Source organism: Gasterosteus aculeatus, chromosome 8, assembly GCF_964276395.1.
Source record: "Gasterosteus aculeatus chromosome 8, fGasAcu3.hap1.1, whole genome shotgun sequence".
Taxonomy (NCBI): domain Eukaryota; kingdom Metazoa; phylum Chordata; class Actinopteri; order Perciformes; family Gasterosteidae; genus Gasterosteus; species Gasterosteus aculeatus.
Genome location: NC_135695.1, coordinates 14745159 through 14772869, shown reverse-complemented (window position 1 = coordinate 14772869; position 27711 = coordinate 14745159). Strand labels below are relative to the sequence as shown.

General features: G+C 42.4%; 1 protein-coding gene across 3 annotated transcripts; it reads left to right on the top strand.

The window, feature by feature from the left end:
- Positions 1-196: 196 nt before the first annotated feature.
- atp13a3 (ATPase 13A3) lies at positions 197-27672 on the top strand. Of its 3 annotated transcripts, none has more exons than XM_078108310.1 (34): positions 197-441; positions 6626-6706; positions 10687-10773; positions 10875-11048; positions 11359-11580; positions 11730-11800; positions 12005-12088; positions 12442-12511; positions 13081-13215; positions 13301-13373; positions 14082-14213; positions 14379-14561; positions 14778-14935; positions 15624-15812; positions 16041-16102; positions 16429-16579; positions 16827-16946; positions 17199-17216; positions 17621-17774; positions 18059-18179; positions 18316-18440; positions 18802-18962; positions 19247-19375; positions 19512-19591; positions 19720-19762; positions 19886-19995; positions 20176-20272; positions 20358-20430; positions 20580-20757; positions 21238-21416; positions 21520-21608; positions 21833-21913; positions 22489-22584; positions 23088-27672. In XM_078108310.1, the coding sequence occupies exons 3-34, from the start codon at positions 10723-10725 to the stop codon at positions 23283-23285; spliced, it is 3807 nt and encodes a 1268-aa protein (XP_077964436.1). In that variant the 5' UTR covers positions 197-441; positions 6626-6706; positions 10687-10722; the 3' UTR covers positions 23286-27672. The 3 variants fall into 3 exon arrangements, with proteins under 3 accessions (XP_077964436.1, XP_077964438.1, XP_077964437.1); XM_078108311.1 differs by lacking the exon at positions 197-441 and adding an exon at positions 6513-6532; XM_078108312.1 differs by lacking the exon at positions 22489-22584.
- Positions 27673-27711: the final 39 nt, after the last annotated feature.

Below are 27711 nucleotides of genomic sequence, written 5' to 3'. Positions count from 1 at the left end.
ATGCTCTGTTCATGCCTAACAATGCATCCTCAGCTCATTGTTGCCCTGCCAGCATCTGGCTTTTATGTAGTACCTCCAATCTGTGACTCACGGTCCGTTTAATGAACCTCCGCTTCGTTTAGTCAGGTTACGTCGGGGTGATTGGCGCGCTCTTCACCTTGTGTAGTCCTCCCCTCCCCGCCCGTGACGTCACCACGTGTCACTTCCGGCCGCCAGACAGCCAGTTCGGGCCAGTTCACTACCGCCGTGTGGAACTCCCGTCCGTCCCTCCGAGCTGTCAACACAGCGCGACCCGGCCACACAGCCTCTCCGCTGCGACAACATTCTCCCTCCCGACATCAGTCGCCTTTCCTCTTCAACGACGTTTTCCTTCAGATAACAGCCCCCCCCCCGTCTCACTATGACTCGGAGCTGATCTTCAGAGTGTCCAGGTGGTTCTGGGTGAGTGTGTTTTTTTTTGTTTTTTTTTACCGTACCCGCTGTCATCCTCACCCCATGTGTCCGTGGCACGAAGCTAACGGTAGCTAGACGATAGGTGTCGGAGTAAAACCGGTCCGGGCTGTTGTTGCTGGTGTTTTTTTTCTCACTCCGACGGTTTCTGAAACCGAAAGCGAGGTTCGGCACCGGAGGACACGCGCACGTTGCCGCTACGGTAGTCACCGGGTAGCGGGCTAACAATGGATCGTGGCTAATGTTAGCGGGCTAGCCAACATGCAAGAAGCACTTCCTGAGGCTCGCCGGCATGGCTCGTTGTCACAAACTAGGTATTTATAGCCAGGGAGCGTAATCCGGATAAAACCCTAACGTGGATTCTGCTGCAACGTGGACCTGGAACAGTCGAGTTGTCCTTAGTCCCTAATTGGCTTAAGGCTGAATTATGTGTGAGGTACTCCAATTATAGTAGTAGTAACGTCATCATCACAATAGAGGGTATTCATAAATGTGTATGTATGCTTTGCCTATATTCAACACCTGGTCTTGTGTACTAGTCACGCAAATCATTTGAAATGCCTTCAACGAAACGATGCCTATATGGATGATGTCCATGTGTTACTGTTGGCATATTACATCATTGTTGATGTTTTGTTGTTAACTCGTATATAGCTGGACATTCTCTTGACAGGACATTGAAGTGAAAACGGTGTTGTGTTTATCAGCCAAAACTCACAAGTGTATTGATGACATGCCAGATCAGAAAGAGATTGGGCCTTAAATAGACAACGCTGATCAATTTAACAATATCCTCATCCAGGTCAAGTTTATTCGCACATGTCTGTGCTTTGTGCTTTGGCTTAGTTGTATGAATAGTTTAGAAATGATGACTAGGGCAAGATACGGGATCTTAATTGTAAAACTTTTATACCATCGTTTTGGGGGGGATGCTTTATTTTCTTTTAAACAAAAAACGAGTGTAAAACTTTTTACATTACATTACATTACATTACAGGTCATTTAGCAGACGCTTTTATCCAAAGCGACTTACATTACACTTTAAACCCATGGCTTTTTCACATTTTGCCTGGGGAGCAATTAGGGGTTAGGTGTCTTGCTCAGGGACACTGCGACATGGAACATGGGGCAGCTTGGAATTGAACCACCAACCTTGTGCTTCCCAGCACACCTTCTCTAACCCCTGCGCCACGACGACCTCTCATTTTACACAATTCCATCATGAAAATCCAGATTTCTGCAATCAGGAAGTGGAACTTTCCCTTTTCACCTTCAAATTCTTTTCCTTTCTGTGACAGAGCTTTTCAAGCTGAACATTTTGAGGTGGTTTAGTTTAGTTAGTCTTCCATTTCCTTCAGGTCTGTGAGCCAATGCGTCAAAACGATTCACATGTGACCTGAGACGGCACCGTGTGATGGACGGCCTGCCAGCGTTTATTGAGAGCAGAGATGAGAAACATCCTGCTAAATGTCCGTCAGCGCAACCGCAGTGTGACTGAGAAAAAGATCCTTCTTGTGCCGGTTTAGCATTTTGCATTCCAACAACGGGACAAACCACTGCGAGTGAGCTGAAACACGTGAAAATGAAAACAACTGTGAGATTCAACAGGGTAATCGCAAGAACAGAGCTGTGCAATTGGATGAATGTATTGGGCATAGCTGAATGAAAGTGCCTTTCTGATCTGATTCATGATATAAACCGGGAGGACTCTACTAACCCGTGTACTCGTTTATTTTGGAATTGATTTTAGAAAATTTGGGGCTTATATGGCGTTGCCCCCAAATATTTGATCTTTTAATCCCTTACAAATTTGCCGGCTGTCCTCTCACAAGGACGCCTAGACCGAATCCCGGAGGATGTCAGCCGTCGGTTGTCAGGTGGCGCTGGGAGACGTGTAGCGGACCATCAGGAGATGTTGTGGTGTGTCACGCGTGGTTCAGTGACACAAGGCTTTAGCCAAGAGCTCTTGGTAACTCCCTCCATAAAATGTTACTCGTGAGGACCACAGTCGTGAAGCAGCTCATCAGCCATTTCGTCAGTCTTTTCTCAGACCCGAGTAAGCCGTTGAAAAAAGAGGAAAAAAAAGAGGTGACAAACCCACAGTTGGCACCACTAATCCGTCTGTCATCACAACCGCAACAAAGAAACCCGCTTGTTGCATCCTGAGACTGACGGTGAATCACTTTGCAGTCGGGGAACTGTATGACATGTTGTGCAGGTAAAGCTCCTCCTGCAAAATGGACCGCTGTGCAAACAAATGAAGCTCAAACGCATGAATAACAAAAACAGGCAATATTTTGAAAATAACTGAAATAACCATTGCTCTGCTATTAACTTGCAGCTTGACATCCCTGTGCTGTACCCCCTTTGTGACTGCATCGCAATTGTGTGAAGGTTTAGATGGCAACTTAAATATATTCTAGTAATAGGAATGCATTTGAGACAGTGAGGATGTCATTTGTCATATTTAAGATTGTAATGAACCTCATCTGATTTACTTCTTTCACATTGGTTTGCCCCAATTAAGAGATGACATTTTGCCCATGAATGAAGGAAACTAATTCAATAATTTGTTACATCCAGATAGAATTATTTCTCACCAAGCGAAATTATGTAAGCTGCTCAATGAAGTGAAACGTGTTTTAATCTCTTGCACATTGTTCCACACACTTTTTCATAAAACTGTTCTGCAATGCCCCTGTTAATCCAAGAGCATGTGGCCCGACTTAAAATTCATACACACTTTTGATCTGTGCGATCCTTTTTCTTTTCCCAGCTCTTTCTGTCCATGTTTTTTCATAGCAGTGTAGCTCTCATACAGGATCTTCTTTTTCTTTATTGAAGCCTGGAATGTCTAAAAACACACAGTCAAAGTTTCATCTGAGGCTGACGCGGGACTGATCGTTTACTCCATCTGTTTTACGAGCTGATATGGAAGTTCAACAAGCAATAAACCGTTAATTTTAAAACTAACCCACTACTAACTATTAAACTAGGATGTGACTGTGCACTTGTTGCACTACTACGTCGGCTGTTTGCATTTGAGTAAAATAAGATGTTATGAATACTCATGTTTTCTCCTTCTGGCGAGTGGTTCAGAGGAAATTGTCCAATTAATTAAGTCATCAGTGGTGGTGGACTGTTCACACAGCAGGGGGAATGCAGACAGTCATAGATTTTTTTTTTTAGTAAGGCCAACGGTCACAGTGATAAACAGCTTGATTGGCCCTTGACGGGGGAACAAAGCTTGGCTGTAATGCCCCATTCGAAGGAGGGGAAGTGATAAAGAAAGCACATTGAGTGCAGAGCGCGACGGCAACAAAACCCTTTTCCCTCCGAATGCTTCCATGAATTATAGACCTCTGTCATTAGGTCATTGGTCATTGTTTGCGCTTTCCTTTCTGTCTGTGTTTGGAAGCACAGGACAGACAGGGAAAGGAGAAAATGTCTAGTGTGCGCTGTCCTGGATTGATTTATTTGTATACGTTTGCCCATGTTCATGTTTTTGAGACGCTACTCTCTGTCTCACCCCAAAATGAACTTTGTTCTGATTTATATTTAGAAAATTACGATATAGAGCGTTTCAGGTTGACATACATTGATCCAGTTAGCTCTTTAAAACTTCAGTCAGTGACTAAATGAATTAATAATCAGTCATTTTTGAAGTGGCATCTTTAAATATATTCTGGAGTCAGCTTCTCAAATGCATGAATTCGATGCCTCTTCTTGTCTCGTACACAATGAACTAAATATATTTTGCCCGTCAACCGTTCAGACAATTTAAAAACAAAAAACTTGCTGAGCATTTTTTGGAATGTTTTATTCAAATTCATGAACCAAATGATTTACTGATTAATTGATGAAATCCTCAGATTAGACACCAAATAAGATTTCAGCTGTAGCTCCGTTCCCGTCGTTGTTCAGTCATCGTCTAAGGTCCGTTTTCGATAACGAATGTAATCCTGATAGTAAGCTCACCAGACAGCTCACAGTACAGTCAAATAGTTTAATCATTAATAAGAGACGATTACCTCATACAGGCGATCGATATGCTTGATCATAGAACAAGATCTGGTTTGGTATTCAAATAGCCGCTCACGTTTCCACCCCTGTTGTGCTTTTGTGCACGTGCTGCTGGAAGAAATTCCAAAAGAAATGGCTGAAATGAAAAAGAAAAGTCTCACCGGCAGCAGACACACAATCATTAACCGACGAGGTTACCTACCTGCAATGATGAACCGGTTAAACTTCTTTTCTATCTCGCCAGCTGCAGTGTGTCCGCCGCCCCCCATTCACCCGCACGGCAAAGTTAACGATAGCTGCCAAGAAGTAGCGTGCATCGCCGCGGCGACGAGCCGCCACTTGCCCAGTAGGTTAGCTCAGCTTTGAGGTTGCCAGCCGTGTGTCTTCCTAACACCACGAATGCTCAGCCGAGAGAGAGAGCGTGAGAGAGCCGAGACGTGTTTTAACTGTACGCGGCTGACTGTTAAAATGCCGCCATTATTGAAAATATCGTCGGTAAAGGACTGTTAAAAAAATGCTTTTAATAAATAAAAAATGTTTTTTTTCAGCGTCGCCTGCTGTGACCGTTGAACATCGTAGCTCCGTGTCCCATCCATGTTAGACCTAAAGTTACTCTCAGGCTCAGTCAGGTGGGACTGACCTTTTTAAGGTGCACCAGTAACCTGTTCCTCACAATTTTGCTCAGCTTACTTTTATATATTTGACATTTTCTGAATTGTTATTGTCGGTTTAAAGTCAAGTGGTTGATTACTAAACTCACTAACACCGATGACCGTCATGTTTAGTCTTGTATTGTAGTTAGAAGAAAGATCAACAGCTGCCTTGTGTTTTATTTTCCCAAGCCCGCATTTCTTATTAACACAATAGCATGTGATCAAATGAGAGACAACAATGTGGCTGTAGGCAGGGCTTGAGAAATCTATAAATAACTCTGAAGTCATGCTGACTCTTAGAGGCCCTACAAGGGTCGTCTGTTGTGTTTTTCTCCTCGCCCTCATATTGATCACATTGTGTCATTGTGACAGGAGCCCCAAGCCTCGTGCGTAGATGGGAGTCAGAAAACAGTTTGTCCAAATACTGCATCCACCTGAGCATCATGATTAGCAGCTCTCTGCATGCATTGCTTAATAACACCTATGTTCTCTGGTCACTGTGGGAGGTAATTGCTGGGAATGAAGCATCAAATGAACAATGTCTGAGCGGGATGGGATTAGTAACGACATAGGTGGGAATGACAAGGAGTAGACATGATTCATAGAGGATGGCACAACCTCTCCCTCGCACTCACCTCACACAGTCTGGTCAGGTAGTCCACAATATTCTGTGGAAACGTGTTCTTTACTGTGCACTGGTCATTGTTTTGACAACATTTTTAACTGCAGAAACAATAACCGAATAAAGTAATAAAGTTCAGTTCTTGATCCGAAAAGTCCAGGACTGGATAAGTGCACTCGTGATTAGTATGTGCTCTCCAGTGTGCACGGCTGAAGACCTTGACAAGTGCTTTCACATAACCTAGTTACTCTTCTGCGGCAGCGCAACACACATTAACTGCGCTTGCCTTTCCGTTCTGGTGATATGTTACTGTTTTGTGAAAGCCTCTCATCCCTGTTTTTCATCACTGTCGATTTTGTGAAAAATAACGAAAGGTTTTGGAAAGCTGTGTTTATAATGCTCGTTGTATCTTTCATTTTCAGTCTCTGCGTGGAGAATCTTGCGTGTGAGTGATTTTGTGAGCGGGCGCAGGTGACAACATTGCTGAGTGCAAAAAGTTGTAATAAACCATAGAAAATACGTGTCTAAAACTGTTTTTCTTGTTTGTGGTTATCAGCTAACCGCTAACTGCTCACAGAGCCGACTGCACCATTCCCCCCCCCCCCCCCCCCCCAGCGCTGCTCCCAGGCCCTTTTATTGGACTTCAACCTTGTTTACACTTGTACAGTAAAACATCTTTACTGAGACTATTGAAATAAACATTTGCGGTTCCCTCCGGTGAGGCGAGTCCGAGGTGCATCTTTGCACAGAGCCTGTGCAGACGTCTGTTAAAATGAGAGTTGAGGTGAAAACGACGGGGAGGAGATTAGCCAATTGTCGGCTGTGTTAATTTGAAACCCGAGTGCGCCTCTCTAATTGGTGTTTGTTTTTCTCCCAGGGTTCCAGGTTGGTGTGGTGAGAGAGCAAACTAACTGTGGGGAGGAGGACTGCCGGGGGTGTCGTGTCCCTGGCTCGCGAGGTAGGAGTCACACGAACCATCGGCACACCGTTTATCCGTTTAATGCCGTTGGCGCAATTGTGAATGAACCCTATAAAATGAATTGCGCGCATTGTTTGAATTGGCGTGTGGAACAGATCCAACGCGACCCGGCGGGTCATTCGTGAACTGACCCCGACGAGAACCTAGGATTTCTTACTTTAGGGGGTATTTTTATTTCATACATACTTATTTTGTATGCAAATGACACCTCTTTGGCTTTGTGACAGTTCCCTCGAATGAAAGTTTAACTGAACTTCTCTCCGGGGGAGTTAACATGTAACATATTGGCAGCCATTCCTTTGTCTGGGTTAATATGTGTTGCTTCTGAGAAGTGTGTTTTCTGTTCTTGTTGAAAAAATGATTGCTACATACTTGACTATGTAACACTCTTCCGATTTCATCCTCACTGACCGGCAGAGGCAGTGCTGAACACCGGGCCTGGCAGCCATCCAAGGTTCACAACCGTTACATCAGTACCCACATAAGCTTGATACTTTTACCTCATTTTTGGGTGCCATTTTCATGAGTTGGCTTTCCTGGCTCACAAATAACAATCTTTGGAAAAAAAGAAAAACTGTTTGCATGATGAACTGGTCCTGGTATTTCCAGTCATAGCAGCGTTGGGGCAGGGATTGTTCTTGTTGCACTGCGCCCTCTGCCCAGCGCCGGCCAGGAGGCTGCTATTGTAAAGCACAAGGAAGGGCTTGGTCCAAAGAAAAATATCCCGCTGTATGCCAGAGGAATAGTCCAGCCGGGTGCAGCTGCCAGATAAAATCAGATAGTCGGGGGGTGGGGGGAGGGCACAGCAACGGGGTGGTGGGGGTCGCAGGTGTGCACTGTAGTAGCGGTGTCCCCCATGCACCATGCCAAGGCTCCTCAGGGATGGTGTATAAACTTTCCCTGTTTGTCACTCAAAGTATTTGTCGTTTTGTTCAGTGTGTGTGTGTGTGTGTGTGTGTGTGTGTGTGTGTGTGTGTGTGTGTGTGTGTGTGTACCTATATTCTTCATTCCACAACCAATACCAACACCATCTCCTAAAGCGTTGCGTTCGAGGAGCCGGTGTATCACTTTCTTGATTTCCTGTCCAGATTAACCATAGATCAAGCCCACGTATTAACCTTAGGTCAAATGCACACAATGCCTGTGAAGGCACAGCGTTCTAGCAGACACAGAGTTGGATATGTCCTCAGTTGGAAGTTCGGATCCAGCCGAGAGACAAGTTGAACAAGAACAGGGCATGGGAAGGAGCATGTGACGTTTTTGTTTACATATTTCATGTTTTGAATCATATGAATCTTTGCAGCTGGTAGCCACAGTTTAAATAATATGCTACCCTTGCAAAGAGTCGTATTCCTGACAATACAGTGAAGTTGGAGAGAATCTAAAAACTGTGGCACATTCCTCTTCTGTCATCCTCACCCTGCAAATATTGACTCACTGCCTGACGAGCACTGCAGGTTGGGAGTGGAGCCGACTTTTCAGCATAAACAGTAGAACACAATACTTGCAACTTAAGGCTTATTCAACAGTTGTTTTGATAAATTGTTCTCGTTGGATTTTACACACAGGGTTGTATTACACTTACAGCAACAAGGCAGCAGTTCTTGTCAGTTTGAGTGGAATTTGCCACTTGACTGTGTTCATGATCTCCCGTGTGTGTGTGTGTGTGTGTGTGTGTGTGTGTGTGTGTGTGTGTGTGTGTGTGTGTGTGTGTGTGTGTGTGTGTGTGTGTGTGTGTGTGTGTGTGTGTGTGTGTGTGTGTGTGTGTGTGTGTGTGTGTGAGTCGAGCCTCGCCCTCGGTCAAACACAGCGGAGAAGAGGCAGGCAAGGAAGAGAGACTGCATGTGCCACCGTAAAGTTATCACCTATTTTCTGCACTGCTACTCTCGCTCACTTCTTCAAGGGCCAAAAACAATCTTAAAATTCCCCCCGAAAACGTCTTGAGAACTGGCTCCAATTCACAAGCAGTCTGAGTCATTCTCCCTGGTTTCATATTTGCACATTCAAATTCTTTTCTGGGGAATGCGAGGAAAATGCTTGCACTGTAGAGACCTGGAGGAGATGTCACCAGACAAAAATAAAAATTCTTCTCAGCGATAATCTGATGCCAATCAAAATCAGGGCTGCTGGAAGCTAAAACCGTCGTGAAATCCACAGTGTCCCCGATTAACTAATTGATTCCCAGTTCACGGCCTTCAAGCCCGTAGCCTAATTAACCCCTCTCGCCTCTTGTGCTACTTAATCAGTTTCTCTCTGTAACTACTAACAACTAAAATCAGCAAAATGTCAAACCAGCCCACTGGAGACAATCGGTCGGCTTCCTTTCAAAAGCCTGTTCATCTTTTGATCTTAATGTTGTTGTCCAAGGCGTCCTCCTTGGCAGCTGAGCGGAGGGAATGGGTTCAAACTTGGTATTGAGTAACACGCCTATATTACTCAGGTGGTCTGTGTGTGGTTGTGATGGTCCTCTCCAGAGAGAGGGGGATCTGAGGTAAAGCAGCTGTCTTGAGTGCTTTGCGTTCTTCTAGTGAAGTGTGTTTGTGTGTGTGTGTGTGTGTGTGTGTGTGTGCGCCTGCCTGCCTGAGTCCTATATGTGTCAAATCAACTACTGACCTCCAATAGCTGTCGTGCACTTTGTACCTCGGATGGTAATATCTTCTCGTGCTGTAAATATATTTAATATTAGCCCGCAGTAACACGTTAGAGGATGATTATCCACCTTTGTTCGAAAGACTCATTCAAATGATTACGTAGTGATTTTGCACGGAACTGTACCGCACAAAGATGTTTTTTAAATTTTATCCGTAGAATAGGTTAATTTAGAACGATTCGATCGATTTGATTCAGTGACTTAAAATCGATTCAGTAACTTTACAGTGCAGGCAAAGTTTCCAGGATCCCTGTTGTTTCTTGTAAGGAAATCAGGTTTAAATTAATTATGGAAATTATAAACAAGCAAACAACAATTAATGGCAAATGTATTAACCTTTTATGTGAATCAAGTGCCATTTTCAATGTAAACATTACACAATAATTACACAATGTTTGGATCAATTCACAGAACCCCGGATTTTCAACCACATTGTGGGGTTGCATGTCTTTACAGCTAAACTTGTTTGGCAATTGTTACTGTGATGTTGAGTTTGGTGCTGGCGAGGCCTGAGGTGTCTGCAGAGCTGGAGTTACCTGCTGCTGCTGCAGCGGTGACGCTGCCAGCGGTCCTGACTGTCGGCGTTGTTTAATCCCACGGCGCCTTAGTAGATGGCCGGAAAGATTCGTCGTGTTTCCGTGGTTTTTATTTGGCTTCTACATATTCTACAAACAGCGGCCGACTTATTTAGCACACCTCCGTGTCTAAAGTGCTAAAAAACAAACAAACACTCATCCATACCGTTTTTGTACTTGAATCCAATGTGCAGTTTCCAAGTATCGATACAATTGATTATGTACCATTTCAAATCGATTTGTAATCGATATATGTCGTCCGAAATTCCGATTTGCGGAGTTCAGTTGGATCGCAGGAATATAAATTGATTAATCGATTCAGGGAATGAATCGTTACACCCCTACAAGCAAGCAAAGCAAAGTTACTCCTTTCCCCCATCAATGTACCATTGGATTTTGACACCAGATTAAATAGTAATTGGTTGCAGCGTTTTGTTCTCTAAGCCTTTCATAAACCTCTCAACTATAAAGTTATTTGTTTGTGTTTGCATGGTTTTGCAACAAAAGGAATGCAGAGTTAACTGCATAAAATCTAGTGATGATCTTGGTTTTTCCCCAGGATCCTTCTACAACTCAGGAAGCTAAGCTAAGATGTGCCTAATATGTGGTGACAAACAGCAATTTTGGAATCCGATCGCTCGTGATCCTCTGGTGTCTCGTCACGGTTTTGATTTGCTGTTGTGCAGCTGAAATGTTTTTTTCACGCTGACATTTTTTCCGGTTGTGTTTTGCAGTGAAGAAAGGAGGAGCTTGGCAAACTGTTCTGCATCATGGAGAAGGAAGACCTGAAGGTCCTCAACAAAGGGGAAGAGGAAGAGATGGTGCGATTCTTTTATTGAATTTAACGTCAGGGCCGATGTGTGCATTTTTGCTTTTTGCCCTTTTATAAGACTGCGTCCCCTTTTCTGCTCCCGCCCTCTAGGAGCTGCAGGGCTACCGTCTGTGTCGTTGGCGGGTGGCCCTCGTGGGCCTCGGGGTGCTGTGCACGGGGGGCTTCCTCCTCCTGCTGCTCTACTGGATGCCGGAGTGGTGCGTCAAATCCACCTGCACCCGTACCACAGCCCGTGATGCCAAAGTGGTATTGCTGCGCTCCACAGTAAGTCGCAAGTGACCCTGCAATAATGAATCACTGAGTCAATGGGGGGCAACTACTACTTGGATGATCCATGCAACGTTCCAATGTTTTTTTTAGAAGCAATTGTTTGCCCGACTGACACTCGCTACTTGCTGCGTATAATCAAAGTCTCATTATGCCATCGTATGCTTAGAACTTTCCACTTGCATCCTTCTTCGCATCGAGTTTTTGTTAAGAATTCAGTGTGACTGACTAGTTGATATAGAAATCTTAATTTCATGGATGAAATACTCCTTTCCAGAACTGCAGCTTTGTGTGTTTTTCCGTCTAGGATGAGTTCCGACGCTGGTTCCTTGCCAGGGTACGAGTGATGCTGGCCCCGGGGAGCAACCCCTTCCACAGCCTGGAGACCCGGACCACCTCCCCCTCCCCCTCCTCTCCCTCCCGCCCCTTCTCCTCCCCCTCCCGCCCCTTCTCCTCCCCCCATCTGGCCAACGGACATAACCTCGACCCCTCCGATGGCGGAGACTTTGGTGACTACCAGCCCACACAGGTAATATTCATAATGCCGTATCCAGACAAATACAATGTGCTCCATTTGTTCAATAATTCAAAGTGACCTTATTGCAATTGTATATTTGCAGTATGTAAGTAATGTTGACATAAGTCTCATCTGCCCCTCCCCTATTGTATTTCCTTCAGATTCGCTATTTTACCTTCCATAGCACAAAGTATTATTGGATTGACGGTGTGCAGAACTTTGAGGTTTTAAAGTAAGAAATCTTTGATTATCTACAGACATTTTACAGGCTGTTTTTGGTTGCATCCTGGAAGCACTTTTGCTGCAGAAAACTTGGCAAACAAATAGCTGTGAAGAAAAATATTAAAAACAAGCTGTAGTAAATGTCCAAGTTAAGCAGAACTTTTCCAACATTACAAAACTCTGTCCTTGGTCTTAACCAATATTTCCCCTTCAGCGGCCTGGGTGATCTACAAGTCAGCTGCTCCACCCTCCACTCAGAGCACAGTTCAGGCCTGACCAGAAACCAGCAGAAGTACAGGTAACATCTAACCCGTCGTAAAGGCCAGATGGAAGGAGGCTTCTCCCGCCTGTTGGTCAAATTATTCTGTTGTATTTGTTACACTTGCTGCAGTTGTGTAACTACAGAATACAGATGTGTCCATTGTTTGAGTTACACTATCTGTCAGTGTCAGTGGAAGTGGCTGTAGAGATGTTAAAGTGATAATTAATACTGTATAAATCATTTGAATGAGAGGAGGAGGACCTGGTAATTTTCTTAAATGGTACGTTGCCGTGTATCTGTGGTGTACATCATGTGTATGTGTGCGCGTGTTAAGATATGAACGTCTGGTTCAGAGTTTGCTCATGAATGTCTCTTTCACCTCTTGTCAGGAGACTGTTCTTCGGAGTGAATGAAATTGCAGTGAAAGTGCCTTCTGTTTTCAAGCTGCTTATCAAAGAGGTAGGACCCAGTTTGCATTCAACACAGGCATCCTTTTCTTTCACCCCGAGTTTGAATCACATTCGAATGAATGACACCGTGTCAACTTATGTGCTCATCTTTTACAAGTTACCGGCTTGTTGGCTTATGGTTTCAGTTCCCGCTAAAGCAAACATATTTAAACCCCACACAAATGATCCAATATAATCTTTTATCTTTCCCAGATAGTAGATAGAACATAGCTATGCACATATTTGTTAAGAAAAGTAGTTGTCAAAGCTACTCACTGTATTTCTACGACAGGGGTGTATGCATAATATGTTTGAGTAAATACTACACTAATGCCCCCTGAAGACTAACACAGTAATGACAAATTCACACCACAAGGGTAACATTAACCAATGCATCTCATCCCCTTGAATCCCAAACAGTCGTAAAGCATGTGAACTTGATCATTTGTAAAAAAGTAGATGACCCTTCCCCCCATCCTGATTGTCCTGGTAGCATCTTAGTTATGCCTTCAAGTTGATTACTGTTCCTTGTGCTCTACTCTGCAGTTGCCACAGTTCTGACTTTGTCTCCCCCTGCAGGTCCTAAACCCCTTCTACATCTTCCAGCTCTTCAGTGTGATCCTCTGGAGTGCCGATGAGTATTACTATTACGCTGTGGCCATTCTTTTCATGTCGGTCATATCCATAGCTACCTCTCTGTACACCATCAAAAAGGTGAGCTTCACGAACTCATACCTGTGTCAGATGGATCAAGAAGCTGTCTAAATTTTCTAATCTATATTTCTTTGTTCTTTTCCAGCAATACATCATGCTTCATGATATGGTGGCAACTCACAGTACGGTCCGTGTGTCTGTATGCCGAGCCAACAATGGTTTGTTGAATATTTAATATTTGTGTTTTTCTGTAGCCTCCGTAGAGTAACTTTAATAACAGTGCAAGGCATGTCTGATTTGTATTTGGTTCCTTTTTAAAGCACGCTTTCTGAAGCAAACCTGATGTTAGACATTTGTCCTTGTTCAGAGTGTGTCCAGACTCAATTACACTGTTGCACTGCTTTGGCTGTCATCCAGATGTCCTTTGGGGAGGGGAAATGCAGACTTTGGGGAAGACATGGCGGGCGTACTGCACATTCTTTTGTGTGTCCAGAAGTCCTTTTAAACAAGTGATTGCGCCTGCAGAGATGATGCCGAAAATGGCACGGCTGGTGTCTCACAGGACGAAACTTAGCTCAGTCCTCCTCCTTTAGAAATATTGCGTTGGAAGTCTGTACACAGTTTAATTTATGCGTCCATTTCCTGCACATTTCCCTGCATGTGATACCCAAGCTTTTTTTCCAGGTTCCTAGAGAGGCTTGTGTAATGAGAGATGTGCTGCACAAGACTCTGGGCCTCGGACACAAAATATCTCCTCCCCTACCTCCACATGCACCTTCTGCTACTGCTACAGCCCCTTCACACACGTTACACCACTCTACATGCGCGGCGGTTTTTGTCTTCCATTCTGTTACCCACACTGCACTCCAACTGACTGTGTTTAATGCTCCTCCAATGCACCCCCACCCCCCTCCCCTTCCTGGCAGAAATCGAAGAGATTTTGTCTACTGATCTGGTGCCCGGTGATGTTATGGTCATCCCCAGCAATGGGACCATCATGCCATGTGACGCCGTGCTGGTCAGCGGCACCTGCATTGTCAATGAAAGCATGCTCACAGGTTAGCGGCAACATCTGGACATTTAAGTAACTTAAGAATGAGAACCACCTTTGCAATATTTGTACATGTACTTCACAAACGAGCACAGGAGACTCCAAACCGCAAATTTCTTTTCCTTTTTAATCGCACAATAGCCAGAACTCATATCAATCTAACCCCCATCAGGTGAGAGCGTTCCTGTGACAAAGACCAACCTCCCCAACCCATTGCCTGGAGAGACGGGGGAGGCGACCGACTGTGTCTACAGCACGGAGGAACACAAGAGACACACGCTCTTCTGTGGCACCAACGTCATCCAGACCCGCTTCTACACAGGAGACCTGGTCAAGGCGGTGGTGGTCAGCACAGGTGTGTGTTCAGAACGCTAGTGTTAGGTTAACTGGATCTACATTTCTTTGCTATATAATTGTGGGTATGAAAACATAAAGTGACCTATTTCCATGGGATACTTTATATTTATACACTATACATTTATACATTATATTTAAGCTTTACTGAGGGACATGACGTCATTCGACTTTGCCTGTCTGAAAAACATTCTAATAACAACCTCTTGACCTTCAGGTTTCAGCACAGCCAAAGGCCAGCTGGTGCGCTCTATCCTTTACCCGAAACCCACCGACTTCAAACTGTACCGTGATGCCTACCTCTTCCTGCTGTGTCTGGTGGCTGTAGCTGGAATTGGCTTTGTCTACTCCATCGTCCTCAGCGTCTTGAACAAGGTATTCTTGCGATTGACCAGCGAATTAAACAAATGCCAATGTTCTGATTTCGGGATCCATAGGTTCAGAGTTTTAGGAGTGAAGGGGGAGAAAATATGATTAAGTCTGTATGGAATTCAGATCTAGTTCTGTCTCATAGAACATTGACGGTTTCTTTTTGATTAACCTACTTGTGAGCTGCCCAATACAACCACAGCTTTCTTTGTTGACCAGCTCAATATGTTTGACGCTTATAACTGAACCTTTTTTGTTGTCGAAATCCCTTTAAAACAAACTCTAGGCGAATTGTGTTTTGTTGTCGTCTGATACTTATTGACTGGTGTTTTATCCTTTCCCTCCCTTGATTTGCAAAAGCTTTCCCAACTAAAAATGGCAATGCAAAATTTCTAAATCTGACTGTATGATTGTAGGGCTGTTGTAGGATTATAGGGTTGTTGAGGAGTTAGCATCAGGTTATCGGGATCAGTTCTTTTGGATGATTAATTTGGATTTTCTGCGGAAATGAGCAGTCAGAGGAGAGACTTGCTGTATCACTGTTACCAGTTCAAAACTGACATATTTGACTCTCAAGGTTCGATTTTAGTCAACTGTTCAACTAATGAGGGAGAGTGAATGGAGAATCTCTTCTAGTTTTAAGAAAAACTCAGATGAAACGTTTCCTGACTTAGTTCCTTTCTGCCTGCTCCAGGTCCCAGCAAAGACTATCATCATTGAGTCCCTGGACATCATCACCATCACTGTGCCGCCTGCGCTGCCAGCCGCCATGACAGCCGGCATCGTGTACGCCCAGCGACGCCTCAAACAACTCGGCATTTTCTGCATCAGTCCACAGAGGATCAACATCTGCGGTCAACTCAATCTGGTCTGCTTTGACAAGGCGAGTACAAGTGGTTTTGCTGCTGCTGTTTATGCTCTTCAAGTAGTCCGCACTTACTTTAGAGATGGATGAAGAAGAGTGCAATTTCATGGAGGCCAACAAGAAAGTAAACATCTGAAATAAAACAAACCCAGTGATCTGACATTACTAGCTGTAGAACCTCTAGAATACTTTAGCGATTAGATTTCGATTCCATTCGACTTGATAAACACGTCTTTCTGCTTACAGACTGGAACTCTGACAGAAGATGGATTAGACTTATGGGGAGTCCAGCGGGTTGAGAATGGCAGGTAAGCTGTACTCTGATGAGTCAAACGCTTCCTGATTATCTGGTGGCAAATATTCGTAGAGTGTATTTTGTGAGTTCTCAGATTGTGTCAAATTTTTCATGACAAATCATTTTTCTGCAATATCCTAGTTGTCGTGTTGTGCATGACTATTTAGCGAGTAGATGTTATTGATTCTGTGGTTATAATGTTTAGAAGAATAATGGTCGCAAGAATCCCTGATGATAATAATCATGCAGTGTTACTGTTCTTAAATTCATACATGTCATTGTACTCCATTGCTTTTGATCAGTAAAACTTCTTTCCTCGTCCACCATCTGTCTCTTCAGTTTCCATCCGTCAGAGGAAAACGCATATAAGGAGAATCTTGTCAAGTCCCAGTTTGTGGCTTGTATGGCCACCTGCCACTCTCTCACCAAAATAGAAGGCCAGCTGTCTGGAGATCCGCTGGACCTTAAAATGTTTGAGGCTATTGGCTGGGTGAGTTGTTCTGTATCCACCCTCAAGCAAAATGTTGGTCAAAGCAGCAAAGTGGGGATGTAATTAGTCTCACTATGGGGAGAAAATAGCACTCAGAAATCATTTTGTGTGCAGGATAACCACGTGAGAGAAAAGGCGAGGGATCTAAAAGATAGTCATTCATTTCTACACATTCTTGACATTTCTTAGTTTGGTTGCATCAACATTTTTTATGAATGTTATTTTCTCAAAACCTTTGTCTGCTTAGATCCTAGAGGAGGCCACTGAGGAGGAAACATCTCTCCACAACCGCATCATGCCCACTGTTGTTCGACCTCCAAAACAGCTGTTGCCCCCAGAGCCTGCCGCGACACCGGAGCAGGACATGGTACTTTGAGCAACCCAGTCATTCCTCAAAATTGAAAGATATAAAATGTTAGCAATCTTGTGTTGCATATTTCATTTTTATTGTGGCTTTGCATTTAATATTCCTTCACTGACGTTTATTGGCTATTTTTAAAACCAACATACTCTTGTGGTTGTGTATATTTATGTTGCATTGAGGTAAAACAAAAGCTACATTATTAATACTTATTAGTTTATTTGTGACTCATCCCACTTTGTCTTTTTCTCATTCTAGGAACTCTATGAGCTCTCAGTAAGTTGTCTGATTCCTTTATTTTTATTGAGTTGGTTGAATGTGTTATGTCTCTTATTGTCAAATGAATAACTCATAACACAAGGATGTGATTGAGACTGTAACCATAACTATTAAAGATTTACCACAAAACGTTTTTATTTTAATTAGAATAGTAGCGTTTTATTTACTAATCTTGGCCAGTTGATATAAATCAGTTTAAGATTAGTTGATATATTTTAATATTATTTATTTAGACTTTCCTATCAAAAAAATCTGGATAATCTTCTTAATCCTGAAATCTTGCAGTTGTTCATTTTGTAGCATTACCAGTGAAGTTTTCCTTTTTATTTTTTCCATCTTCTCCTTGACGTAAGTAATGAATACTGATATTTTTCTCTTTCTGTGTGGCTGTGCATATATAGTCAGCGTATGAGATAGGAATCGTGCGCCAGTTTCCCTTTTCTTCAGCCCTCCAGAGGATGTGTGTGGTGGCGCGTCTGCTGGGGGAGAAACGTATGGATGCCTACACGAAGGGAGCCCCGGAAGTGGTGGCTAGTCTCTGCAAGAAAGACACCGGTGAGCCGTCTGATTCCAGTTACTGCTACGGTGCTTTATAACACTGAAAGTAGTATTAGTTTGGGTGCAGGCTCCATCGATGGGTGCATTATTGGCCAATAAGCAAGAGAATTTGAGATAGTGGAGATCCACCAAATTACAATGTCCAGCTGCATTCTAGAAAAGGCTTTACAACCAGTCCTGAATAAGGATGTCCGCCTCTATTGCATCCCTTCCACAGAAGTCCGATCGCCTACCTCTCTAGATTGACAAATTTCTTAAAATGCCTTGCCGTCTCTTTGCAGTGCCAGAAAACTTTGCCGAGGTTTTGGAGGGCTACACCAAGCAGGGTTTCAGGGTCATTGCTCTGGCTCACCGCCGACTTGAATCCAAACTCACCTGGCACAAAGTGCAGAACATCAACAGGTAGGGTTGTGTTCATTATCGATACTCTCGTAGTTCCTTCAATCGAACCTATTCAATCCAACTTCTCTCCACTTCCCACTGAAACTTGCGTTCCTTTACACTACAGATGTGTACTGTGTATTTTCTCTTGAATTAGGGATCACATTGAGGCAAACATGGATTTCCTTGGCCTGATCATCATGCAGAACAAGCTGAAGGCGGAAACCCCAGCGGTGCTGCAGGACCTCCACCGAGCCAGCATCCGCACAGTCATGGTTACTGGTGAGAGCATGCACACATTCACACGACCATTAACTAAACTGCTGATGACGTGAACGCTGAAGATGACACAAAAACACAGATTTGCAAACTAATACATACAGCAAACATGACACACAATCTGTTATGTCGTTCTCCAAATCTGCTCATTATAAACCTCTTACTGCCACAGTTAGCATAACTACTAACCGGCAAAAACTGACTCCAATATCCAACAGCGTAGTCTTTATTGTTTTTTCTAAATCCATGCCTAATCGTCGGCCTTTCCAAGTTTGCTTCACAAGTTTTAAAAATTTTGTGAAAATCTCCCGTTGAAGCTGAATTTGGTGATTCATAATAAATTCGTTTTGTAATCACAATCCAGGTGACAACATGCTGACAGCCATCTCCGTGGCCCGGGACTGTGGAATGATCGCTCCCCGGGACACAGTGATCATTGCTGACGCCCTCCCTCCCCATGACGGACAAGCTGCCAAGATCACCTGGAGACACGCTGACAAGCCGAGCAAGGCGTCTCGCATGGAGGTGAGGCCATTGGGCTGACGCTAACACAAATACCCGTACAAAACCAGCATCTGGTTTAATCTCTTAACAAATGCTTTGCTGGCCTTGACGTAAAAATACTGGGTCGGCACAGGGTCGTTCTTTCAGTGTTTGTCAAATAAATGTTTTCAAACCATTAAATACATTTGTTAGCCTAGTGCAATGCAACAGTTGGATGATTAAAAGAAGTTGATATTGACACAGTCTGAGTAATTGTCTTTGGATCGGATCAATTCTGGATCGGTTGTAATCCTTTACTTTAACAGGACGTGAACATCAGTGTGGATGACGTGTGTCACGTAGATGAGCCCAAAACACAAGAGCTGTACCACTTTGCTATGAATGGAAAATCGTTCGCCATCATCTCCGAGCATTTCCCTGACATGCTTCAAAAGGTATGAGGTCCCTTTTTATGAGTGGAAATCCCTTCAACCTTTTCTCTAAACGAAGAAAGAAATGTTAAAGTTGCTCCTACTGTTCTTTGGGTACAATATCTTTAGTTTTTTAATAATTGGATGTTCTGCGTTGCAGCTGGTGCTACATGGCACAGTGTTTGCCAGAATGGCCCCGGACCAGAAAACTCAACTCATTGAGGCTTTGCAAGGTGTAGAGTAAGTATAATTACCCCAAAAACTATAATAAAGTAATCAGCATTACTCAAACTGAATGTGGGTCAGAATGTTGAAAAAAAAACTATTTATTGAGCACAGAGTCACTGGTCTTCTACATTTACTCACAGCTACTTTGTGGGGATGTGCGGAGATGGAGCAAACGACTGTGGGGTATGTACAGTCATTTCGAAAATAACTTAATTAGCAGAATATCAGATTGACACAGACATTGATTGATTGATTGTTCATCATATTTCTAACTTTCCTCGTATTTTATTTTTCTAACTTTCGCAGGCCCTAAAGCGGGCACATGGTGGTATCTCTCTGTCAGAGCTCGAGGCATCTGTAGCCTCTCCCTTCACCTCTAGGACCCCCAACATCTCCTGTGTCCCCAACCTCATCAAGTGAGTATTTGTTTGTTTTTGTGCAGAGGAAATATGAAGTTTTTGAGCTTTGGGCTTCCAAATTGGTTCAATTTGACCACTTAAATACAAATAAACCACCACATGCTTTTCATGCTGATAAGGGCTTGTGTTGTTGTGTTTGTGTAGCTAAATTACGTACTTGGTCTGTTGCTCTTACAGGGAGGGGCGTGCTGCTCTCATCACCTCCTTCTGTGTGTTCAAGTTCATGGCACTCTACAGTATTATCCAGTACATCAGTGTCACGCTCCTCTACTCTGTATGTAATGCTGCTTCCACAAACAATAGGAGCTGAGGAATGAATGACAAATCCAGACTGTAATCTGTGCTGTTTTGTTTCTTAGATCCTCAGTAATCTTGGAGACTTCCAGTTTCTCTTCATCGATATTGCCATCATCCTCCTCATTGTTTTCACCAGTAGGTATAAGAAAAGTATTGTGAATAAGGGGATGCATTTAACTTCATCATGGGGATTTGTCTCGCTCGTTTACTTCAGGTCTCTTCTCCTCACCTATAATGTCTTATTTTCTTGCATCTTCGTTTCTTTTCCCACCGCACCTCCTCAGTGAGTCTGAATCCAGCTTGGAAAGAACTGGTGTCCCGTCGTCCCCCATCAGGTCTGATCTCGGGGCCTCTGCTTTTCTCTGTGCTGACCCAGATCCTCATCTGCTTGGGCTTCCAGACCATTACATTCCTTTGGGTCCGACAGCAGTCCTGGTACACAGTCTGGACACCACTTACAGAGTGCGTACTTGCTATTATTGTCCATTTGCCTCAGCTACACAAAAATAACATTGCAACAGTGTTGTTAAATAGATATGGTTGAGAGTCATTTCATATGTACAGATTTCTACGACAGTTTACAGAGGACAAGGCTGGAGCAACCTCATCGCACCAAACACGAGATTGTTAAACACTTGGCTGACCATGTCAGAGAGGACATTGGAAATGGCAGCCATAAGCATAATAAAACATACAACAGGTCTAATAGGACAAAAAAGTACACGAATGCCGTCTTTGGCGTTACGATCATGAAAGAACACCAATAGAACATTCAAGCAAACGTTTGACTTTAATCTGTCTTTTTAATCACAGCTATCTTTGCCTTTTTAATTTCAGGAAAAAAACAGTTTACAATGACCTTAATGGTGGGAGATGTGTTTTGACCACACGCTGAAAAATGTGACGTCATTGATTCCTGAATTAAACTCTCCTCCCATCTAGTATCTGCAACTTGTCATCACACGGTAACGTGTCCGAACACAATGACACAGAAGTGGACGACCACAACATCCAAAACTACGAGAACACCAGCCTCTTCTACGTCTCGTCCTTCCAGTATCTCGTTGTTGCTATCGTTTTCTCAAAGGGAAAACCTTTCAGGCAGCCTAGCTACAAGAATTGTAAGAAACTGGCTTCCCTAATGTAGCTGTCTTAAAATAATTGCGTTACTCGTATCTGTTCTAACTCTTTGTGTGTTGTTGTGCTTCAATGTTCTCTCACCAGGGCCTTTTATGCTGTCCGCATTGAGTTTGTATGTTTTCCTGCTGTTCATCATGTTCCACCCTGTCAAAGGCATTGATGAGTTTCTAGAGGTAATAAGACGTCAGCACAAGTGTCGTGCACTGTAGCTTGTTTTGTCATGACGAGCTGCATACTATTATATAATAATATTTTGATACAATATGAAGCCATAGTCCGTCATTTTAATTTTAGATGGGCTTAAGTCAAGTGTTGCAGGCACATAAAGCCTGAAAACAACGCTGTCTTTCCAAAAAAGAAGGTCAGTGTTGGAGTTTCTCTTTCTCTCTCCATACAGATTGTTTGTGTCCCGTTTGAATGGAAGATAAAACTCTTCATCATCATCGTGGTCAATGCTTCTGTGTCTGTATTCGCGGAGGTAAGAAACACTTTGTTCCGCTTTTATAGAAGCTTTTGGTATTCAACTTTTTTTTAAATATTACCTTTTGTTGGGCTTTCGAGAACTATCAAAACAGCATGTGCTGTAGTTTATAGATGGAAGAAAATAATGTATTTGTGTACCACTGGATGATAGTAAGTACCTCGCCAGACTCAGTGCAGCAGTATCACAACGCCTCTGCCTTCCTTATAAATGACTGCCCTCGCTGCGATGCACTCAGAAACCTAGATGAGGCTATTTCCTTAAATTCCAGTCAATGCTCTGTTTTTGTTTTAATTGAATTCAAAATATATAAATATATATATTTTGCACTTGATCAAAGCTTTCTGAATTTTGATTAGCATTTTGAAATGCCAATATCCAAGCACTTTCTTTTTACTAACTGGTTTACTTTAATCTAACCTCACATGTAATGATTAACACTACATTTTGGCTGTGCAAAAACATTTGAAGACTTCTATGCAAAGGAATAAATAAAAATAATACTGAGGCTATGAGAAATCAAATGAGCCATTCTGTAATTTCTTTCACCTGCCCACTGCGCTATTCCATAGACCTTCATCCTTGACATCATCTTATGGAAGCTTGTGTTCAGCCGAGACAAACAGAGCAGCTTTGGCATCACTCCCGTTGCCCCGACGGGACCACAGGTTGGAAAAATCTGACACCTTCTTTCACCCTCGCATTTTCCTCTTGTGTGGTGTTCCCCTCTTTCTGTCCCCACTTCTACCTCTTAATGTTTCGCAGGCACCGGTCTATTGTAGCTACTAACCGAGAACTGCATGTGGAAGAAGTCTGTCTGTTTATCACTTTTTTTCTATTATCTCTTTTAGAGGATCGAGTGAATGAGCAAAGCTCTTCTTGCTGCACCCTTAGTTTCCCTATTGGTGCCTGCGTATCTGTCAGCCAATGCTGTCATGGTTCATATCGAGCACACTATATTTAAAATCAAAGAAAGTTTGTTTTTATTATCGGTGTAGATCTGCTGTGGAATCATTTGTTTGCGCTTTGACTCCATGAGCTTGTTTTTGGGGAGTGGACTCAGACTCAAGAGTTTCATCTCCCTTCTCCTCCCATCCTCCCATCTCCTCCTCTTGCTACTATTTTCTTTTCATTCGTATGTTTTTTTTTTGGGGGGTTGTGGCATTTTCAGGGCTGCATTGACCTGCGAGCGTACAAGTGTCTGTCCCGGCTGTGCTGCCCGGGCAAGAATAATCCGAAGGCTCGCTACATGCATCTGGCCCAGGAGCTCCGAGTGGACCCAGACTGGCCTCCAAAGCCAACCACCACCACTGAAGCCAAGTCCTGTCCAGAAAATGGCTCCACCTATCAGATCATGATCAAGTCCTAGCACCCCCCCACGGCAGCTCACACTATCTAACCTATCCCTCCGATTACAGGAGACGTGTATGCATACGACGCGTGTTCAGTGAATGTACACAGACTGGCTTCTATTACCGAAGGTTTTTGCAGCAACCTCTCTGGACCTAAAGATTTCACAAGAGAACCAAACAAGTCAATTTTTCTCTGGCTCAACCATTCACACAGTCTCAGGTGTCTCTTGCTTGTTCTTTCCATTTAAATATCAGTAGCATTCTACCCAGGCTGGGAGTTTGGGTGATATGCCGAGTTCAATATGCACCTTGACCTCTTCAGAAACAATCTAAAAGATAGTTGGTTGATCAAGAAAGAGGATGGAAGAGAACGGTCTCATTGACCAACACTGTATCATCTGATCGTATCATATGCCGTTTGGATTTCGGAGCAGGCTAAACCTCACTTTAGTTGCTTCCCACTGGTTCACAGGTCCGACTTGTTGCAAGCGGCGCAGGCTCTCATTGCTACTATGTAGTGGTCTTCTAAAGCTAATGTAAATGTACAGAGAGTCATTTAAATAAGAGTAAGAATTACCACCCGGCAAGCACTTGTTAGAGAGTATTGACTCATAACCAAAAAGAAAAGCTTTAAAACCCACTATAGACCCACAGGAATGAACAAACAAAAACTATTTGAGACCGGTATGAAAATAGTTTTCTGAGCACAATACGGGAAATCTTGGAGCAAATTTCCGCCAAGTTGTTGTATATTTGCACGCCTCCGAATTTCTATTGCAGGTAAATGCATAAATGAACTGATTGGCCGCAAACAATTGTAAGGTTTGGAAACGTAACGATAAGTCTTGAAATATCCATGTCTTTCCAAAGTTAACGGGACACAGAAGTGTTTGTAAATCTGCAGTCATCGGCCATAACGTGACGTGGCCTCTCTGAAGATCCTACTGCTGTCCCCGGCCACAATAATAATTAATCCCATATATATTTTTTTAGAACATCCTATACCTTACGTTATAAGTAGGCAAGTTAGGTGAGATGAGAGAGTTTTTGTTGTTGTTTTTTTGTAAATTAATCACAAAATAAAGTACATTATACATCAGATTGATGATTTAAGCTACAAAGTGATGAACCACCTAAACATTTGGCACAATATTACTGCTTCTACAAAGTTAAGGACTAAAGACAACAGTGAGGAAAATGGATTTGCTAATCTGCTCTTAAACACAAGCTGGGACCTCTGGCAGGATCTCCATTTTGGTTGTCAGGTTCTCGATTTATCGTTATATGTAGAAAAATAAAAAATAGACAAACAAAAATTTAAATTTCATCTAAATGTTTTTGGCATGCCAATTGATCCATTGATCTGTAGTACCACCAACTGCTTAACGCTGTCGATTACCTCGGAAACTACTGACTGAATACTCTACAACTTCCGTCGTACTTTCATATTAATCCATACAAAGCGTTCTAACATGTTAAATGTTAGCACGCTACACTTCTACGACACCAGGCGTCTCAATAATGTTTTTTCTACTGTGTAATGTGCTTCGTACTATCATGGGCCACCAGTGTGACTATTTTATGAATTATAATCGTATGTTTTTGCATCCATTAGCCATCTAAAAACCTACCCAGACTTGCATGAAGCCAGTAACCCAGAGTCTCGTTATGAAGGCTCGAAGGCTGCAAAACCCGAAATATTACTGCGAATACAGAATCATCACATTAACCGCTCTGTATTACTACTGTAGAGTATTCTGCACAAGAAACGGCGTCAGCATGGATAGCTTCCCGCGTGCATGAGATAATACAAGTTAAAGCATTCAACATGTACAAACTCATGTCATCAATACTTAAAATATATTTTCTAAAACAAAACAATTTCTTCCTATGGAAGACTGATTCCAAGCGTGATAGTAAATGAAGGCATTGTGCATCACATCCGCCTGCTGCACATTCAAATATCCACCCTGCAAATGATGGATACAGATCACCTTACACACTTTGTACATATTCATGTACTGAACGCAGGCTACCTGCATGGAGAGCTAAGGGCTATGTTTTAGGTTGACTGCTTTTTCTTTGACGTTGGAAGTGATGCTCCCCAAAAATGAGTTCTTTAAGTATCAAACACTCACTCCTGTAAACTTTGAAGGTGGCTATTGGATTGTGCCGTCTTAACAAAAGTTTGACAATGGAAATCCAGGGTAGAGATCTACACTGGAGGAGTGGATTGTGGTGTTTTTAGTATCATTTGTGACTGATTGGATTAAAGCCAACTGTGCTGCAAAGAGAAGAAAACACACGTTTTAAAGCCACCACTGATGGATCCTCAAGGAATGCTTGAGTGGGGAGTAATACTTGGAAGCAAAGACACCAACACGCTTGCAGCTGGTTCTCAATTTCCGCATATGTCTGTCTTTCATGAATTGTAGGGTTTGATTTGACTGATTTGGTGGTTATGAATCCCTTCGAAGGGTATTGCTGCTACTCTTCCTGCCTGACAAAATTGAGCAAATAATTTCTCTTACATCAGGTTACACTTTCAAATGCTCTATATATGACATTTCATTAAGCTTGTCTATTATAAATTATTGAATTCATATCGTGACAAGATTTCCTAATGTCGTTATAACAAATCTGAAGTTGCGCACTTCCTAAAAGCCATTGTCTATTGAGCTGCTTGTTATATTGCAAATGCACATGCAAGTTTTCATCCTACTGTCTTTTTTTTATTGCAAGCTCAAATTTGATGTGTGACAATAGTCCGCAAGGACACGTTGTTTATTCCATGAACAAAGTATCGTATTTTGTTATTTTGTGTGTAAATCGTCAGCGTGAGAAGAAAATATATATAGATACTATAGATGAAACAAAAATTCTGATATGTTGTCAAAAACAGTGACTTACTATGCTTCTGTTTAATTGGCATCTTCTAATTTTGTGTTTGCTGCCAGGGTTTTATTTGTTTTTGTTTCATCGCTAGAATCCTATTGAGACTAAAACAGAAAGAACAGAATTCAGTACAATGCAATACAATTCTTGTTCCAAAAGACTTTTCATTGCATCTCAATTTGTAATTTGAAAACATTAATGTTGAGTTTTTTGTTTAGTTCTTTCAAAATGGATTTATCTACACAGAATTAGACTTAAGTGATAATAATATTAGCGGTTGGATTCTGTCTGTATATTTGACATGTACATTACTAGTGTGTGCACAAAAATCAAAAGTTTTAGTATAACAATAATGGATTTTGGATTATCGAAGGGCTGGTTGTGTCTTTTTCTAGAGTTTTGGTACTGTGCTAAAATCAGTTTTCTGTCTACCGTTTGATTGTACTGTCAATTGAATTTATTTGTGCTTTTACTTCTGTTATTGTGTTGCATTAGCTTTCATTATGCTTATTTGGGCATGAATCCTGGGCATTTATTTTACAATTTGCATTAGTTATTGTGACGTGATTGGGGCACTTGGATCATTTTATGTTTTCTACGTTGGGTAAAAACATAATGCAGCACATCTACTTAGGAGCTCTGTATGTATACATATATTTATGTATGTATATGTATATATACACACGTGTCGCCTCCTCTTAACAAATTCATCTAAACAGACAATCGTGTCGCTTTTCTGTTGATTTATCCAAAGTGTATATTCTACTTTCTTTGTAGCTTTTTCGAAAGATTGTTTGCATGTAAAAAATGAACTTGTAATTGGCAAGAAGAATGTGCATTGCTGCTTGATATCAACTGTTGTAAAAGTGACTATATAGCTACTAAGGGCAAAAATGATTCGGTCTCCGCTGTGCCATAATTGTGTGCTCATAATTGTGTGCTTTGATACAGAAAGGTTGTGTCTTTTACACTACGGTTTTGCCTTTTATCCAAACACTGCTATCTCACAACAATGGATTTTATGCTGAAACCTCTATGCGCTTTACAGGTACAATATATACCGACTGTTGACAGTTAGCGTTGGCCTCTTGTTCACATGTATTTCAATCAATCGAATAGCGTTTAGATTATGTCAGCCACTGAGTGTATCAAGTCTCATGTGGATCTAGTTTCCTCAGGGAAATGTGTTCATTTGTAATGAATAAAGAAAAATGATGTAAGTTGGCACCCAATCTGAATGAAAATGCAATGTTAGTAAAACTTTTTATTACACTCAATATGTGTGTAACTCTTCCATTACAGATATCAAATAGGTCTGTTTTTTTATTTGAAGCTCCACACCTCGGCAAGAGGAACTATGTGTACTTTTTATTGGCAGGGCTGTACGTTTTGGAATTTTTTTGTACTTTGTAATTTATTTTGTATTTATTTTAATTTCTTTCTCCCTGGGGATTGTACTTCAGATTTATCTCAATTTCTTTCTTTTCAATAAATGTTCTCAAAATGGAATGCCGTCATTCTGTAATTTGTGTTCATTGAGCAAGAATG